This window comes from Aplysia californica, unplaced genomic scaffold (assembly GCF_000002075.1).
Source record: "Aplysia californica isolate F4 #8 unplaced genomic scaffold, AplCal3.0 scaffold00100, whole genome shotgun sequence".
NCBI lineage: Eukaryota > Metazoa > Mollusca > Gastropoda > Aplysiida > Aplysiidae > Aplysia > Aplysia californica.
The window spans coordinates 1,568,800-1,586,187 of record NW_004797370.1 but is presented as its reverse complement, the minus strand read 5'-3'; the positions used below and the strand labels follow the sequence as shown (position 1 = coordinate 1,586,187).

Here is a 17,388-nt window from a genome sequence, read left to right as displayed (position 1 = left end):
GCCCCCCCCCCCCCCCCCCCACTCCTTTCAACACCATTTCCCATAAAGTTTTTCGATACAGCATTACGGTTAATAAATTTTAAATAACGGGGACTGTCGTGGTCAAGAGGTACGTGTTCGCCTCTTTCAAGACTTCCCTGGACCTAAACCAAACAGTGACAGAGGAAAGGATTCTTCAATAAAATGTTCTCCTTTCCCTTACTTTTCTGGTTTCTAGTCCTGTTCTGTCTGTCACCTGCTTTCATCTCTACCCCCTCCCCCACCACTGGACTCCTCTGGGCCCCTCTCTCCTTTACTCCAGGTTCTTTCTACTGCTTCTCCTGGCTCCCTCTTATTGCTGTCTTTCAGCTACGCCCTTGATCTAAGGTTAGGTAAGATCGAACACTTAGCCTTCTCAGATAAGGGCAAACAATCTCAGAGGTCCCTGAGCAAGTTGCGTACGTTAAAAATCCCTTGGAGGTCCTAAAATCGATAAGAGTCGGCTGCAGCCGCCTGCCAACCCTGAAAAAAAATCCAAACTAACTCCTACCAAACCGAAAATACTCTATTCAGTATAAACGTTTTTATAAAGTACCTTCGAAATCGGAATGTGGTTACTCGAAGGCAAGGGAGCCAAACAAGTGGGGAAAACAGCTACATGCCGAAAAATCAGTTGCACTGCAGGTTGAAGAACCAGAGCAGTCGACTACCCCTGAGATCTAACAGGGTGACGCAAAGAAGAAGAAATGAATTACATCCGAGTTACAACCTGTAGACAAGGTCCATACTATTCTTTAACAAATTCCACTAAATAGCAACAGTGGAAATACCATGGACATGAACAAAATAACAAAAGCACGAAATCATAAAATTATTTCTTTATTCATACATTCTTGCAAGGGAGTGCATTCTTCAATGTCTGAAGTCTGAAGTACAATTGTGCTGCCGTATGTTCAGTACAAGATTAGGAAAAATGTCACTCCCCAGCCACCTGTCCCTTGTTGTCATGGTTGATGGTTGCCTCGGATGTGTGCATCGAGAACAATCTCCACTGCTCTTTCATAATTTGTCTGAAGGAGCACTCCGGTTGTTTTTGTTTTCTTTTTGGAGACAGTGGGAGATGTTTACAAGATACAGCATTACGAGTCTGCTTTTTTAAAATCTTCTCTCACCATAAGAGCCTTTGCAACGGTCTTGGGATATATAAAAGCATGTTCAAAATAGACAATTTTCCTTTTTCGCATAAGATTCAAGAGCCCCTGGTCATTATGAAACTCTCTGGGTATACTGGCATTTGCTCTTTTGTGTTCAGCTAGGTTTTCAGATTTTTAGATCTTTGTTTTTCTGTTTTTCAAAGAGTCCATCCTTCTCTTGCACCCTTCCATCTTCATTAGCAGCGCATGATTAAAACTGGTATGAATGCATTAAAGGATTGAGGTGGGAGTCTACCCAAGGTCAAAAACAGAAAACCACTGGTAGGTAGTATTGGCAGCAATGAGGGTAGCAAAGACCACAAATCGTGAATTTGATGATGATGTTGATGATGATGATGATGATGATGATGATGATGATGATGATGATGATGATGATGATGATGATGATGATGATGATGATGATGATGCAATAGTCATTGTAATTGAGTAAATGTTCTTATATTATTCAATATTGAGTAAGTTGAACATAATGGTGGGAAGCAAGATTATAGAGATTATCAGTTTGAGGTAGTAACCAGAAAGGTCTGATGGTAAACAATATCATGTCATGTGATAGCGATATGGAACATAGTTCTCGAACTATTATGGAGTGCAGAGAATGCTCGTTGTCGAAATAACCTTCAACTTTATGGCCATGATGTCAGTCAATCTTGAAATCCTCAGACAAAAAACAAAACAAAACCCCAACAGTTTTTTAAACCTTTTGAAATCGGAATACGTCATAGTGCGACTTTCAATTTCTTTAAAAGTTCTCCCCCCCCCCCCTCCTCTTATTTTCCATGAACAATGAAAAAAAATACGGGCCCAAAATGAGAAAACGCTTTAAGAATACAGTAGTCAAGAGTGTACTACTCCAAAAACAAAAAGGACAAAGCTGAAAGTGGTGAAAATAATTATGTTTCTGGAATGTTTGTTTTCTTGAAGGTGTTTTTGCGCTCCTCATTGACACAATTTAGATTATTAAGGAGGCAGGCTCAGGTTGAGAGGGAAACAACATCCTTGTATGCAGAACAACCGATATACTTTATAAATTATCTCCCTCGGGAACACAGGTCGATCATGATTGGGACAGCGAAGTGCATAACCGCTACACCACAGACACCGGTTTATAAGCTGTAAATAAGAACGTTATTGGTAACCTATTTTTGTGAGTAGATCAAAGTGGGCTAACAATGTGTGCAGGGTGTGAGAGCTATAAACTTTGTATTGCTGAATGAAGGAAATAAATGTATGAAGAAGGAAAATAGATAGCAATAATTATTTCAAACTATATGTTTAAAAAAAATCGTAAATCGTATCCTGCAAACTTAACTACTCTAGAATATTTTACAACATAAACGTATTGATAAAAAAAGGTCTACATTATGTACGGTAGTGTTGCGCATGACCAGGACAAATGTCTGTTATCTGACTGGCGAAGTCTACTATTGTCACGGGCATACGAAGAACCATGCACGTTTCCATCACTTTTCTTCAGTGTCTCACATCTTGAACTCTCTTGCACAGTAGTGGCATATTTTTTTCTCCCACTTACAACATCTTCTGTTTATTCCAGTTTAGTGTCGACCAGAAACCCATTAGAGTTTCATCTTGCAAAAATCAGTTGTAACCCTCCTTTCAAAATCCACAGACTGCCTCCACCCCCTCTTTCCAAAAAGACATCAAATAGAACGTAAAACTTTTTTTAAAAAAAGGTTACCATAAATATTCTTTTAAAAATGTTTTGTTCTATATACTGTAAGATGTCAAATTTACACGTTTGGCCGGGCACACCCTTGGAAAATTTCCACTTGTCGCTCGGTTGCGAAGTAGTGCTATGTCACTTGGCAGAGACGAGAGACGAACGGGCGAAAAGTGCCTCATTTGCACATTTGCATTCGTGTGCAACGAGCGGAAATGTTCCTAGTGTGGGGGCCTCAGGATGCTGTCTCTGCATTGGTGCTAGGAGGGGAAGGGTGAGGTAGGTTTTGAAGAAGCGTGGCGACAGGAGACTTGTAAGTATTATATCCACTCCTTGGACGTTGTTATGAGAACGCTTCTGTGTGCGGGGTAAACAAATCTGCCCTAGTTCATTAGCCCATAAGCAATTTCTCGCGTCGTATTATACGATGGATAATTAAACCGCGTGGCCCCTAATACCGGGTGCCCATTGCAGATGGGATCGGGTCGGGTCAGGTCTGGTCCAATCGCTTCACTCGTCGCCTGAAAACAAACGCGTTAGTCTTTGAGGCGACGAGTCGGGTGCTATCTGCTTGAGCCACGATAGCCGCTTTGCGCCCTCAATCTGGCTAGTAAACTGTCTCAACCCGACCCGATCCCCCAATGGGCACCCCCCCCCCCCCCAATTAAGTTGTTGCACATGCGTCAGTCAGATATACCTGTTTGTGTCTTTTGACAGTGCGCCTGGTCTGGCCGCTCTGTTATATGGCATTGGTTTATTTGCAGAAAGTCTCTTACGTAGATACACTTGCCTTATAACGTACACATATGTTGTGATAAATGTCACTTCATACTTCACGTAAGCGTAATCATGAATTTCAAAAGTCTGTCAATACTTTGAGCAAGTCAAGCCTTCGCATCAACCAACGAAGCGTAGTTGAACAAGCTCCAAGATTTTGGGAGATTTGGACAAGAGAGGTCTGACTTTTTACACTAGAAAGCCCCATACACATCGTTTGTAGACTCAAGCCTTAGTTTTTATATTATTGGTTCATCCTCTATTGTGTAAACCATTTTCCCAAAAGCATGTATAACTTCCAAGTTTTACGATATGTATTCTTACTCAAATGAAATCAATTACTCTACTCTCAATGGCAAAACTCTCATCTGTTTCATCTACAGACTTATTTTCTTCAGCAACCCCCCAGATATTCCCCGCCTCGTTCCCTTTGTGGCGTTGAGTCTTACCATCGCCAAATCCTTTGTTTGCGTGACCTTTGCCCCCCAACTCGGCCATGTGTAAATCTTTTCTTTTATGCAAGTGGAACTTTTCTTTCTTGTGCTCATAAAACTCGTAAAGAGTCAGAGAAATAAGAATTACGTTTTTCAGACTGAAAGCAGTGATTCCAACACTGAAGCCATGCCACAGAATCATTCTCACCAGTAGATTCGGAACGTTAACCATTAAAACCACTAGAAGTCGGTGAATATAAACCATTTTCTTCCTGAGTTTATCTCTCCCGAATTTTGTCCAACTGAGAGTAAAAAGAGGAAGGGCAGGAATGATCAAATTAAATGCTGCCACAACAAAAACGCCTTCTTCGAGCCCCTGCCACATGATGTATACAGTCTCCTTGTCGAAAAGAATCTCCAGAATATCCACAGTGTCCAGGAGATCAAACACAACCGTCCCAGTGAGCTCTTCGATGTACCGGCGCCGGTCACTCCCGAGGGGGGCATCATGCTGTGTTGTGAGCAGCAACAAGAAGATGCAACTGCTCAACGCTATCGTCGTCTTCATGGTGTTGGGGCCAAAAAACGTAGGCTCCTCCTCCTCGATCTCGTCGCCCGTCGCCACGAAAATCACGATAGTTTTCGCAGATAACACACCGTTGATGAGCAGCCACGACACCCAGGCGATGCTGAAGTAAGTGGCGTGCTCGTCCACTTTCTGCCTCTCCAGGGAAACGTTTGACAGGTAGACGCAAGCGATGAGCAAGACTAAGTTCAGGAGGTCAGCCGCAGTCCACAACAGATGAAAACTATTTAGATGATAAATCAGGTAGTAGTCCATAACAGCTGCCTGAAAGTAAAAATTTGAATATCAGTATAGGTGACGTCTGTTGTGTAACGATTAGGCTTTTCGCCGAGCTGGGATAAGACGTGAGTTTACTTCCCTGAGGTGGAAGTTTATTTTTATCGAGGATCACTGTCTAATAACAACTTTATATCTGCATCACATTCAGCCCATGTTGGCGTTGGTGGGCAAAGTCGAACCAGCCCGCCTCCCAAATGATCTGAATACTGTCCATTGGGGTGAGAACTGTGTCAATCATGCAGATATTCAGATTGACATGGAATTTGCGCCCTTTGAAAATAAAATGAGACTTGTGAGTCACTCAAGTCCATTTGGCTTGAATGATGTTTTTACCTTCAGTACAATAATGTTCGATAGACAGCCCAAAATGGAACGGGATAATGAGACATTAAAACACTACAAAAATGCATTATCCATTAACGATATCGAACCTAGGCTGCCCACACAAACACACAAGCCGTCTTTTGTTTAATTTTTTTTTAAAACAATGTCCCCGTTTTTTCCCGAGATAAGACATCGATGATCTCTGAAAAATACGTAGTACTTTATTGTAAATGAGCCTTTTCTCTCTGAGACCAGGAAAAACTGATTAAAAAGGCACATGTTGGCAATTAAATGATGCTGCTCGAAATAACAATGCTGAAGCCCAGAGAGACGCCCGTAAGCTGCGTACATTTACGAGTAGAAATGAAGCTTTTAAATGCTCAAAGTATGGCAAACACTTCTTTGTCAGAGGTCTCAATTGTGACAGCAGAAGCCAAAAGTCATCTTAATTCTTATGTATTTCTTCTGTTTCTCTTAAGAAATATTATCCTCTCACAGATGCATTGGCCATCGTCAGACATTGAAGGACAAACTATTATGATCAGTCGTTTGGTCACCTGATGAGAACGTAAAACGATAAGAACCTAAAACGTTTGTCGTGTCTTTTCTTTTTCTCGCTCTGTTTCCTTTAGTTACTTCATTTATGAGCAGCAATCTTGTGACTGATTTTGATTTTTCAAAGAGCCTAAACTGGAGACGCGTAGAGCAAGTTACCAAACAGAAATTCTTATTCGTCTAATTGCATCATAATACATGTAATTTGAATTCTCCCTAGTAAATGGTTTTAACTTCTCTGAGCTTAAATAGTGCATTTCCCCTGTAGATTGGAACCATGTCTTTCAGATGGTTGGGAAGCAGCATGTTTATAAAGCGTGTATTTTGTTTTTGAATTCTATTTTCTTTAAATGGATATAAAGAAGATTGAGCTCGCAAATAAAATCGCTTGTAGGAATAACAAAACGTAATCTTTAAGGGACATACGCAGGAAGGCAATAATTTCCAAAAAGAATGAAATAGCGAATAAAAGTAGACATACATAACTTGTATAGTGAAACAGAATAATTACACTTTGATAACATGAATATTAGGCCAGGGCAAGATCGACGGCAAAAAGACTCGAGGCCTCGATCCTAAAACTGAAAAAGGATCGAGGAATCGAGTCCGATTTTCGAGTTTGGAAGATGCTTCAAGTGGGCTCTTTAGGCCTAGAGGCCATGACTTGAACCCTGCTAAAAATAGCTCTTAAGATCGAGACCTCGAGTCTTGAACACTGCTAAAAATAGCTCTTAAGATCGAGACCTCGAGTCTTGAACACTGCTAAAAATAGCTCTTAAGATCGAGACCTCGATTCTCGAGTTTGACAGAAGTTAAGCCTGCGTGCGTGCCAAGACAGTTGGCTTTCACGCATTTGTGTGTGTGTGTGTGTGTGTGTGTGTGTGTGTGTGTGTGTGTGTGTGTGTGTGTCGTGTGTGTTTGCGTGTGTGTGTCGTGTGTGTTTGTGTGTGTGTGTGGGGGGTGTGTGTGTGTGTGTGTGTGTGTCGTGTGTGTTTGCGTGTGTGTGTCGTGTGTGTTTGCGTGTGTGTGTGTGGGGTGTGTGTGTGTGTGTGTGTGTGTGTGTGTGTGTGTGTGTGTGTGTGTGTGTATGCGTGTGTGTAGTGTGTGTGTGTGTGTGTTGCCTCCCTTCTATCACTCTTGCCAATGCGTGGGACACAGGTTCCTTCTCTCTTGCACCCATTGCTTCCTGATACGTCAAAGCATGCTTTGATGACAAATGTTTTGTTATTGCCGACGTTGTGTTATTGTATGCCAAAACATTACAAATCATACAAACAACAGTACTGTGTTTTCGAGCTTATAAAAAAAGTCCCAAGCTAAAGATCGACGTCCAGACATGATGACTCATTGATGTCAACTCAAAACACACAATAAGATTTACAAAAGAATACGTGTACAGTGAAGATGAAAGTGCAGTGAAATTCAAAAGCAAGCGTTCAATGTTCAAGACAAAAGAAAGAGAAAAGGGAAGTGAACGATTTAATTTGGGATGGGCGTGGGTGAGGCAACAACATTCAAAGTAGCAGTACCGCACCTAGGCTATTATTGGGACGTGACATTTTTGTTGCATTGAGTCCCGAGCAGTTGTGAATTGCTACAACATCGGTGGGACAGGATGATCTAATACTGTTTTCTCTTTCTCTTTTTTCTAATACGAAGCAACAGAGCACAGGCACATGCAACCTCGATTCATCCACCTTGAAGACACAGTCTTGAATCTACATGTATCAAGGCCTAGTGCACGCCAAATTCAAATAGTGAAAAAAAAACAACATAAGTAAACAAAACTCACACAAATTAATTTAACTTGGTAATCGAGCATAAAATTGGGTTCCTCGCGTAAATTTTGCTAAGTTTGGGTCGCTGATCACGAAAATCGTATTATTTCTTAAATTTGACCAATATTTAAGAAATTTTTGGAATGCATTTTTAACTCCGCCTAGGCCAACATCAAAGAAGCCGCCTTATGCGCCGGATCAGTCCTGTCTTGGTGCGGTGTCTGTTTTGAAGCAAAAAACTCGACTGTGAGGTGGGACAGCCCTAGGCCTATCCCATGACAGGACTGCAATAGTGAGGTAAAGATTTAGATTCTTGCCTCGATTCTCGGAGTCTAGGCTAGGAATCAGGCTTAAAAAAAGGAGACGGGAGGCGTCGACCCTGGGCGGACTCGAACCTTAGAGTCTGAGAACAAGATCGATTCTTTGAGTCCTCGTTTGGACTCGAAAGAATCGATCCCAGAGTCGATCTTGCCCTGGCCTAATGAATATAAACGAAATGAAAAAAAATGAATAGTGTAATAAAAAACAACAACAACAACTTAGTAAATAATTAATGTGGTATAATGAAAAAGGGAAAAAAATCATAATAAACCAAAAATCGAATTGGCTTTCAATATATTACTGAGGTAAAAAAAAAAAGAAAAGTAAGATGATGTACTAAACAATGACAGAAATAAATGAAAGGTCTTTAAAGACTCCTAGGTCACCTGAAGCATAAAGAGCAGTATACAGAAGACAGCAGCCGGCACACCGTGCGTCAGATCACAGCAGCGCACCAGAGGGTCCGCTAATTTGACCATCTTGAGCCAACTGACCACTTCTCTCTGTCCCGAAAGAAACTAGTTCTCCTGCTGCTGCTGCTGTTGTTGCTGCTGCTGTTGTTGCTGCTGCTGTTGTTGTTGCAGCTGCTGTTGGTTCAACAGATTTTGGGCTCTGGATACTTGGCTCAGTATCATATTCGGTTTGACGAAAGTTTTTAATGCAATTTCCTGGAGTGAGGACAAGAAGAATGTAACGGTTTTCTTGAAACCTGCAAATAGAAATAAAAGATATGTACAATCCGTGACGCCCAGGGAGGCTTGAGTGGAAAAACAAAAAAAGTGATACTTTACCGGTAGATTCAAATGAGGGGTAAAATAGTTTGAAGTCCTGTATAGAGCCACTTCAAGGGAATAATAATAATATATCCGCGTCTTTATTTTTTTCGGTGGGGGGGGGGGGGGGGGTTCCCGGTCGCTCATCTCTACAAGCGTTGTGTAGTACTAGATCTAGTACGTTATACTGAGAACAAGTGTACGTCTGATCATGTTACATTTAAGACATCCTTTTCACCAACAACTTTCGGTGGTTGTATCAAGATGATAGACTGTCCAATTTTGAAAGCAGAGCTGTAAAAGAAACTTTCCAATGTTTGCCAGGAATTAAGTAATCGTACTAGGGGACACACGGGTTTGTGGTATGATTGTCTCGCTCTTAATTAGCCGTTGCACGTGTAAGAGGTGGGTTCGATTACCGAGTGGGGACGTTATCTCCGTCAGTCTGTTGGGGTTCGGATCCCAGTAAGTCCGGGTTGGCCCTCATAGGAATAGTCGAATCACCCACCTCCTAAATGGTCAAAAGTGCGTCCATGGAGATTTAACTCATTTACAGTCAGTCTTAGAGAACGAGCGTATAAGGGGAAGCAACCAGACGAAAACGTATTATTGAAAGTGTTTAATCTCAGTGTTAGGGGAAGACCGTTCACTCGATGTTTTTTAAAATCTTCTTTAACGTAGTCTAAACAGCTGTATGCACTGCTCACAGTCGAACGCTCCGTATCCCGGACTCTAGCATGGGGATCATCAGGAGAAAATGCGTCGTGGGTTTCGGGCTTTTCCTCTCTACAGCTTTTCTGACGCACCGAGCCCCCTCACCGATGTGAGGTCTCCATGTTAGTTCGACTGTTTTCCTCTGCTGCCAACTTTAGGATTCATTCCAGCCTGGGTCCTCTCGCTTCAACCAGATCCAGTGACTGGCTTTCTCTGCTGTCTCCTGAAGGGAGTTTGTGAGTTCGTTGCTTTTCTTTGCAGAAAGTCCTGCCACTCTCATTACGGGCGCTTGTTGCTACAAAACCTCTGCATCCTACCTCTACCGGAAAACGGGTTGCCTTCCATCCTGCCTCCTCACATTGTTCGACGAGTGCCTCGTAACGGTTTCCTTTCCGCTCATGAGCGGTATAGATATTGTCCTCGTGGGGCACCGTGAGCTCTACCAAGTGCACCTCTTTGTCTTTTTCCTCCCATAACACAATGTCTGCCTTTTTCGTAGTTGGAATGGGGAAGAATCTCTCAAAGCCCTTTAAGTCAGCAGCTACCTCCCATGTGCCTCCGCTCTGGTCTTCCATAGCTTCGTTCGCTTTCTTTCTTTTGATAACCTTGCTTCCTTGCGGAACGAACGCAATCTTGGTAAGTCCATGCTTCTGTATCTTGGGGGCATATTTTTTTTCTTCCACCTGTTTTGTCGCCATTGTCGTGAGCACTTTCAGCACCTCATTGTGCCTCCAGGTGTATCTGTTAAGAGCCAGGTTGCAGTTTGACAAAATAGGCTTCATGGTTCCTAGCTTACCGCATCTACACTTGTTGTCCTCCTGTACCTTCCATCTGACAAGGTTCACCGGTGAAGGCAGAACATCATACGTAGACCGGGGAAGAAAGCTTAGCCTTGATGTATTCCACTTCCAGATGTCACTCCACCCGACTTTTCTTTCCACTACATGCTCTTCCCGTCTGGTCATTTGTCCTTGCTGGCTACACTGGATGAGATGAATTTCTCGCCTCTCTGCCTCCATCTTTTGCATATGTCTTGTTGCAGCTTTTCGTCTGTCTCGCTGAGACATTTTCCTGAAAGGTCTAAAGTCGCCGTTAACTAGCCCTAATCTGTCAGGTTGCGCTGGACCGACAATGTCGCCATGCTCCAATGCAGAGATGATCTCGTCAGCTGCAACTTTTGCCTTCCACTTTCTGGCTGTTTTGACATCTGGAAGTTTTCCACTGATCTCCTTATCCCTTGATTCTCTCAACGTCAAAACGGTTCTAATCTTGCCTGCTTTGTAGATCTCCACGATTGACGTGAGAGGTAGTTGAAGCGCACCTCTATGTCTGTACAGGGATGACGTGTTAATGGTACGGGGTAGCCCCAGCCACTTCCTGATGTAGCTGTTAAACTTTCTTTCGATCATCTCAACTCTTGACAGAGCAACTTCATACATTGTCAGGGTAGAGGGCAAACTGTAGACACCATATCTTATGCTTTCCTGGAAGCTTTGTCCGGTCAATTGCTTTCAGCCCATTTTCAGCCTGCTTCATGATTTTCACGCCTTGACTCCTATCAGACAGAGTTCCTGAGTACCACCGACCCAAACTTTTCATAGGTTTTTCTTTTACTGAGGGCATTTGCTCCCCTGCCATTGTGAACTTCAGTTGCTTCTGTTTTCCTTTGTGAATAGTCAGGCTTCTAGATTTTTTTAGCTTTAAACTTCATCCTGGCCATGTGATAAGCTTATCGAGCCGATTCAACACACTTTGCATTGTGTCTTCATCTCTTGTCAGTAGGGTCACATCATCCATAAAGGCTTTCTTTGGTGATCTCACCTTTGCTTCTTCTTCACAGCATTTACGCAACAATGACATAAAACGCATAAAAATGCCACAGCAAAATAATGCAGTTGCAAAAAGAGCAAAAACACCTAGTTGCGCTCAACGTGCAAATCAGGGAACTGGAAAAGAAAGTTTGACATTTTAGTTTTTGTTGGGGATCACAAGGTAATCATGTAGAGTCGTCTCCTGATTCGTCCTGAAGGGTTGAGGCGCCGTACCATATCTCTCCGCAATTGCATTAAAAAACACATAATTAACAGCCAGATAGTTGGTAATCGTGTTCTTGTGCTCTCATAACTCGATTGTATCCACGCTAAAAGGTTCGACCTCCGTACTGTAATGCTTTCAGACGGCACATCAATAATTACTCATCTCGGAAGGATTATGGGTTTATTTCGGCTTAACAAGCCACTCACTTTTCCACGATAAATTAGAACGGGAAATCCCGGTTTTACATTGACCGTACTATTTGATATTTTTCTCCTTATATGCTTTTTTAGCACAAAAAAAGGGGGGGGGGGTTATAGACTTAAAGTGCCTTGTTTTTGAGTAAAATGTGTCTTTATTGTATTGTTTAAAGTGAATTCACATAGCTTTCTGGAAGTCTTATCGAATTCATCAACAGTGGTCATCCAGGTACAGAACAACACGAATTTCAAACAACGTTCTCACTTTAAAGAGGGGGCCTGAGACTATGGCACCCTCATAATTGTAATTCTTGATAGAAGCGGGAGTATTACCTGAAAGCATAACAGATCTATGCCATCTCGTAAAAAGAGAGCATGTGCTCAGGTAATTTTCCCTACTATGCTGTAGCCCCACCAAAAAACGAAACCCAACAACAACAACAAAAATAAAACCGCAACCAACAAACAAACAAACAAACAACAACAACAACAACAACAACAACAAAACCCCACAACAAAAACAACCACACACACGCACACTTTATGATTATTACTCTTTTCTGTCCAATGACCATTCTCTACCTTGAACAAACAAAACAACATTATATCTTTATCTATTATTAACATTTTAAAAAAATTATTGTACATTCGACCTCCCCTATTCAACAGATTAAGCTGATACATTTTGCAAAATTTCCGCTATATTTATTGAAAACTATCGCCACCTAGAACGCTGCATTCAGTAAACCTCGTTCGGTACTCACGTGAAAATTAGACTGAGTGCACTAGACTTGACACATCAGTGAAAGTGGCCACTGTTGCTCACTCCTTGATCTGCACAAAGAATAGCACAGTGTATGAAGCTTGCTTTTATTATACGTTCGTTTCCTATGAGGCATGCAGCATAGACTTAACTGATGATAATGACACCAAGCCCTTTAAAACATTTATTGTGCCCATTCCGACCGTGATTTCATCTAATTTCACCAAAACTCTTTTGGCTGCCCTGCTCAGTCCAGTTCATCACCTAGGTTGTGCCCCCCCCCCCCTTTTTTATTTTAAATCTCCACTACCCCGCGCCAACCCCCGCACGCATGTAGCGTAGATATTCTGTTACACGCTAGGATATTATTATCCTCCGCATTTCTCCCTCGAGGAACGCCATGCGTGAGATCAATCTACGTTTTCCTGGCATTATGCGGCTCTTTGTGGGTAGTTAATAAATAATTGAAATGACCGGTCACTACTGAGAATTGACATGGTTCTTGTCTTGTTTATGTTAGGTTGTCGGAGTTGTGGTGTGTGTGTGGGGGGGAGGGGGGGGTGGGTGGGGGGGTGTTCGTTTGTTTGTTTTACTTGTTGTTGCTTGTTGTGTGTGTGTGTGTCTTTTTGCTTGATCGAGATGTTTGCGATTGAAGGAGGTGCGGTCGCCTGTTGTCAGATGAAAAACTAGAGAAAAAATGGCTGCCAAAGTTTACTGACTTTCAAAGCTTGAATGTCCTTGGAAATTGGAAATTTACATTTTTTTTTGCTGCCTTTGATCGATGTTTTTCCAATAGAATGCACACATAAATATGTTTTCTAAATGGACATGTTCTTAAAAGGTGTTCAAGAAAAAAAAATCTGATAATAATTGCCCAACAAAGTGGGAGAATGCCGGTTTCTTTGATTCTTTGGTTTCATTTTTTGGTTAAGGTTATCATTGTTAACAGTATGTGAGGCAAAAGTATAGATTAAAAGGGCTACTAAAAACAGAAAGTAGGAATATATTCCTGTTATTCCTGTTATTTTTTGTTTTTCTATATAAACATTATGTCGGCTGATCGTATAAATCAATGGTTTGAATTTTGAATCATTGTAATTAGCTTTTAACACCTACTGCGAAATCTCAAGAGGCCAGGATCGACATCACCTCCCGTAAAACTATTGACGATAATTTATAATTGCAGGATTTTAATGGTTGCAGGAATGTACAGTGGAAGGCAAAAATGATAAATAATAATAACTGCTTTTATATAGTGCATATCCGCGCTCCAGAGTATGCTCTATGCGCTTGACAGCTAGATCTATTATTAACCCCAGCAGACACTAGAACAATCAGAAATATTCCCAGCTTTCTATGAAGCATTGTGCAAGCTGAAGATTTCATGCGCTGAAACTTGAACACACTGACAAGATCTTTATAGCCGGGTACCCATTCCTATCTGGGTGAGGTGAGGAAAAATCGAGTGAAAAGCCTTTCCCAACGACATAAAATTATACCCCTGGCGGGATTCGAACCCACAACCTAACAGTTGCTAACACGACATAAGTTATGAAACAACAAAATAGAGCTCAAAAGGGCATGACAAATAAAGGGAAAGAACACCTACCAACAGCAAGAAAAAGAACTAGAATTAAGGAAAACAGGGTTATAGTTCTTGTCCGGTGTGGTAATAAGTTTGACACCCAGCGAAAACGGCGGTCCCTGCACATCACAAGTACACAAAATGTACAATACTGGGGTTCACCTTTTTTTAGAACTCGAATGTTCGAAGAAGATTCCAGAAAAGACAGATGTCATGAGTAAGCTGCTTTGGTGTCACGGATTTCTTGACTCGTAGTTTCTCTTTGGACCAAAGTATTTTATTCGACAATATCAGGATTCTTATCTTTTCCCCTTTCTTTTTCTCTTCTACAACCCCTTCTTTATCTGTGTGTCTGTCTGTCTGTCTGTCTGTCTGTCTGTCTGTCTGTCTGTCTGTCTGTCTGTCTGTCTGTCTGTCTGTCTGTCTGTCTGTCTGTCTGTCTGTCTGTCTGTCTGTCTGTTTCTCTCTCTCTCTCTTCCCCCCCTCTCTCTCTGTCTCTCTCTCTCTCTCTCTCTCTCTCTCTCTCTCTCTCTCTCTCTCTCTCTCTCTCTTCCCATCTGTCACCTCTCTTCTTTTTCTTCTTCTTCTTCTTCTTCTTCTTCTTCTTCTTCTTCTTCTTCTTCTTCTCCTCCTCCTCCTCCTCCTCCTCCTCCTCCTCCTCCTCCTCCTCCTCCTCCTCCTCCTCCTCCTCCTCCTCCTCCTCTTCTTCTTCTTCTTCTTCTTCTTCTTCTTCTTCTTCTTCTTCTTCTTCTTCTTCTTCTTCTTCTTCTTCTTCTTCTTCTTCTTCTTCTTCTTCTTCTTCTTCTTCTTCTTCATCTTCTTCTTCTTCATTCATTCATTCTTTCTTTCATTGTTCGAGGCTCCCTTTCATCCAAGTTTGTTCTTCGTTTATCGACGCCGGTGTGAAGTCATTCAAATCACTGTGCTATGACGGTCAAAATACAGACATTCACTTCCAACTGAAGATACTATTGCCTCGTTATCTTCTAACAAATATATACGGTCTGTCTTTCACAACACCATAGCATCTGTAGTGTATCCAGGAAGCACAAAAGGCTCGCGTTCCGTGCTACTGTAAAAAGTTGTTCCCGCATCCGATCCGGACATTGGGGATTGCCTTGTTAGAGAGACAACTTCCTGGGCTTTCGGCATATTGTGGTAGGGTGGCCAGTTCTTTTCCACGCCACCTTTACTTCCCAGACTCGAAGCCAGGTACCCATGACTGCTGGGTGGGCAGGAGGGGGCGTAAAAAATCCGTGTCCGAATCGAGGCTTGAAACCGGACTTTCCGCTTCGGAGACGAGCGCACTAGTCGCACTGCCACCGCACCCTCTCCCCCACCGCTGAAAGCTGACAAAATGCTTTTTTATCATTTTGGCGCCAACCTTTTTTTTATATGCTAAACCGAAAACCTGATCAGTTAGCCTACGTGTGGGAAGGAAAAAAAATCAAATTGAAACTAGAATTTAGACTTCGGAATGACTCTATTTTTACATGATTATGCTAGCAAAAACCTCTTTTTCTCGAAACATCTCTGAACAAAAAAAAAGGCATTTTGTCAGCTTACAGCAGAATGGTCATTCCAGTGTGGGGGGACATTTAGGGAGTATCGCAGCCTTTCTGCTTAGACGGTGTATTTGTCTTGATCGTGGGTTACTCCTGATAGGCAATATCGAACCCGCCTCCTAAATGATCTCATTTGTGTTGATAGGGCCATAGCTACCTTCTTTTAACAACAACCCCCCCAAAAAAATTTTTTTTTTTAAATTTAAAAAATTAATTAAATAATACCATGGGAATTTCAACGAAAGCCAAGCCATGCGATGATTCCAGCGAGCAGTAGGCCTATTGCCAAATTCCCACTATTTGTGCAGACCGAGGAGAGCACACAATTCTGCATCAAACAACCCAAGGCTATTGGCAAAATTGCAAAGTAGGACTTGTGTACGCTCCACAGAATTAGAACAGAAGAACAGACAGATGAGGGAATCCAGAGAGCTCTACCTGCCCTTTCCGCACGTGAGTATGAGTTGTACCCCCACCCCCTCCAAATCCTCCTGGACATAAAAATGTGTTTGTCAGGAGGTGGGACAACAGTTGGGGTGGGGGGTAAAGGGTACGGAGAGGGGCCAAGGGTCCATCCTCATCGATTGTATCAAGTTCTCATTGCCATGGCAAATAGTGTAAGCCTACTTGTTTAGACAATCAATCTCCATCGACACTGAAATAGGGAACTCAAACCTCCAAGGTACATAATTAATCATCGATATACATGTGTTGGCGAAATCGCAGACACCACGACCCAGACAGGGAAATAATTTGTCAGAGGAGAATACTTCAACATTGGTGAGCAGTTCCCGAACCACAGAGATCTCGCGAGTAAACTTATGACACTGGCTCTCACTCTTTTTACTCAAATTGCGCCCGGATTGTCACATAATCCGCCCCTTCTCCCGCCCCCTTTCCTCCCATTTTTTCCATTTCAGCATAGAGAACAAAAAGAAACCCAAGGTACGTTTCAGCAGTGATCAGTCAAGAGAACCCGCTTTTGTACCTCCTGACACAGGAAATGACACCGAGACCGAAATGACACCGAGACCGAAATCCCGTTGTGTCCAAACAAATCGTGACAGCAAGAATCTTTATAACGAAAATGACCTTGTACAAATGGCCTCAGTATTAATAAAATACTTGACCGCCCCCTCCCCCATTTCCCCCAAGCTCCTTCCTTTTTTTTCCTTCCGTTGTGATGGTGCCATACAGTCGCTTATTTCGTCTCGGTCTTGTTTCCTTATAATAGGTTGTCAAGATAGCACTAATGTCAGTTTGGTATCACTGTAGAGAAATAGAGATCTGAGACTGACAACAACAACGAAGCCGTTTTAAATGTTTCATTTGAAAATGGGAATGGGCTGGTCACGTCGGTGGCATAAATTTTAATGATAACAGATAGATAAAAATGTACTGAATGAAGATCAAGAACAGGAAAACAGTAAAGAGGCAGACCAGAAAAAAGTTGGCTAGAAGACACAAGAGCCCGGATGGGTACCTGGATACGGAGAACAGCTCATAGAACAAAGTGGAGGTCATTGTTGGAGGGCTTCATCCTGCAGTGAGTGGACAACGCCTGGTTCTTGGTCAAGGTTCGAAGTGTTACGACCAACTACTAATCAAAGTAGAGACTCTTGATTATTTCAAATGGATGTGTCGCCCATGAACTGCCACGCACTACAGTGCCGTGATGTTTTCCAGTCTGCCCTCTTCAAACATCGTCTGGCTCAGATCTTTCTCCACATGTTTTGCTGATGGGCGATGTAGTGTGAAGTGTCGACAGCTACTTTTATTTATTAATATTATTATTATTATTATTATTATTATTATTACTATTATTA

General features: G+C 42.2%; 1 protein-coding gene across 2 annotated transcripts in view; it reads right to left on the bottom strand.

The window, feature by feature from the left end:
• Positions 1–3,887: 3,887 nt before the first annotated feature.
• LOC101846570 overlaps positions 3,888–17,388 on the bottom strand; it is a 17,408-nt gene continuing 3,907 nt past the window's right edge. Inside the window, exons 2-4 of one of the 2 annotated variants that reach the window (XM_005095319.3) lie at positions 12,414–12,483; positions 8,315–8,637; positions 3,888–4,935 (exon numbers count right to left, since the gene is read on the bottom strand). In XM_005095319.3, the coding sequence (XP_005095376.1) occupies positions 3,976–4,935; positions 8,315–8,407 (1,053 nt within the window). In that variant the 5' untranslated portion in view covers positions 8,408–8,637; positions 12,414–12,483 and the 3' untranslated portion in view covers positions 3,888–3,975. Of the gene's footprint in view, positions 4,936–8,314; positions 8,638–9,408; positions 9,502–12,413; positions 12,484–17,388 lie in introns of those variants that run through there. The other variant, XM_035968965.1, reaches the window with a different exon arrangement.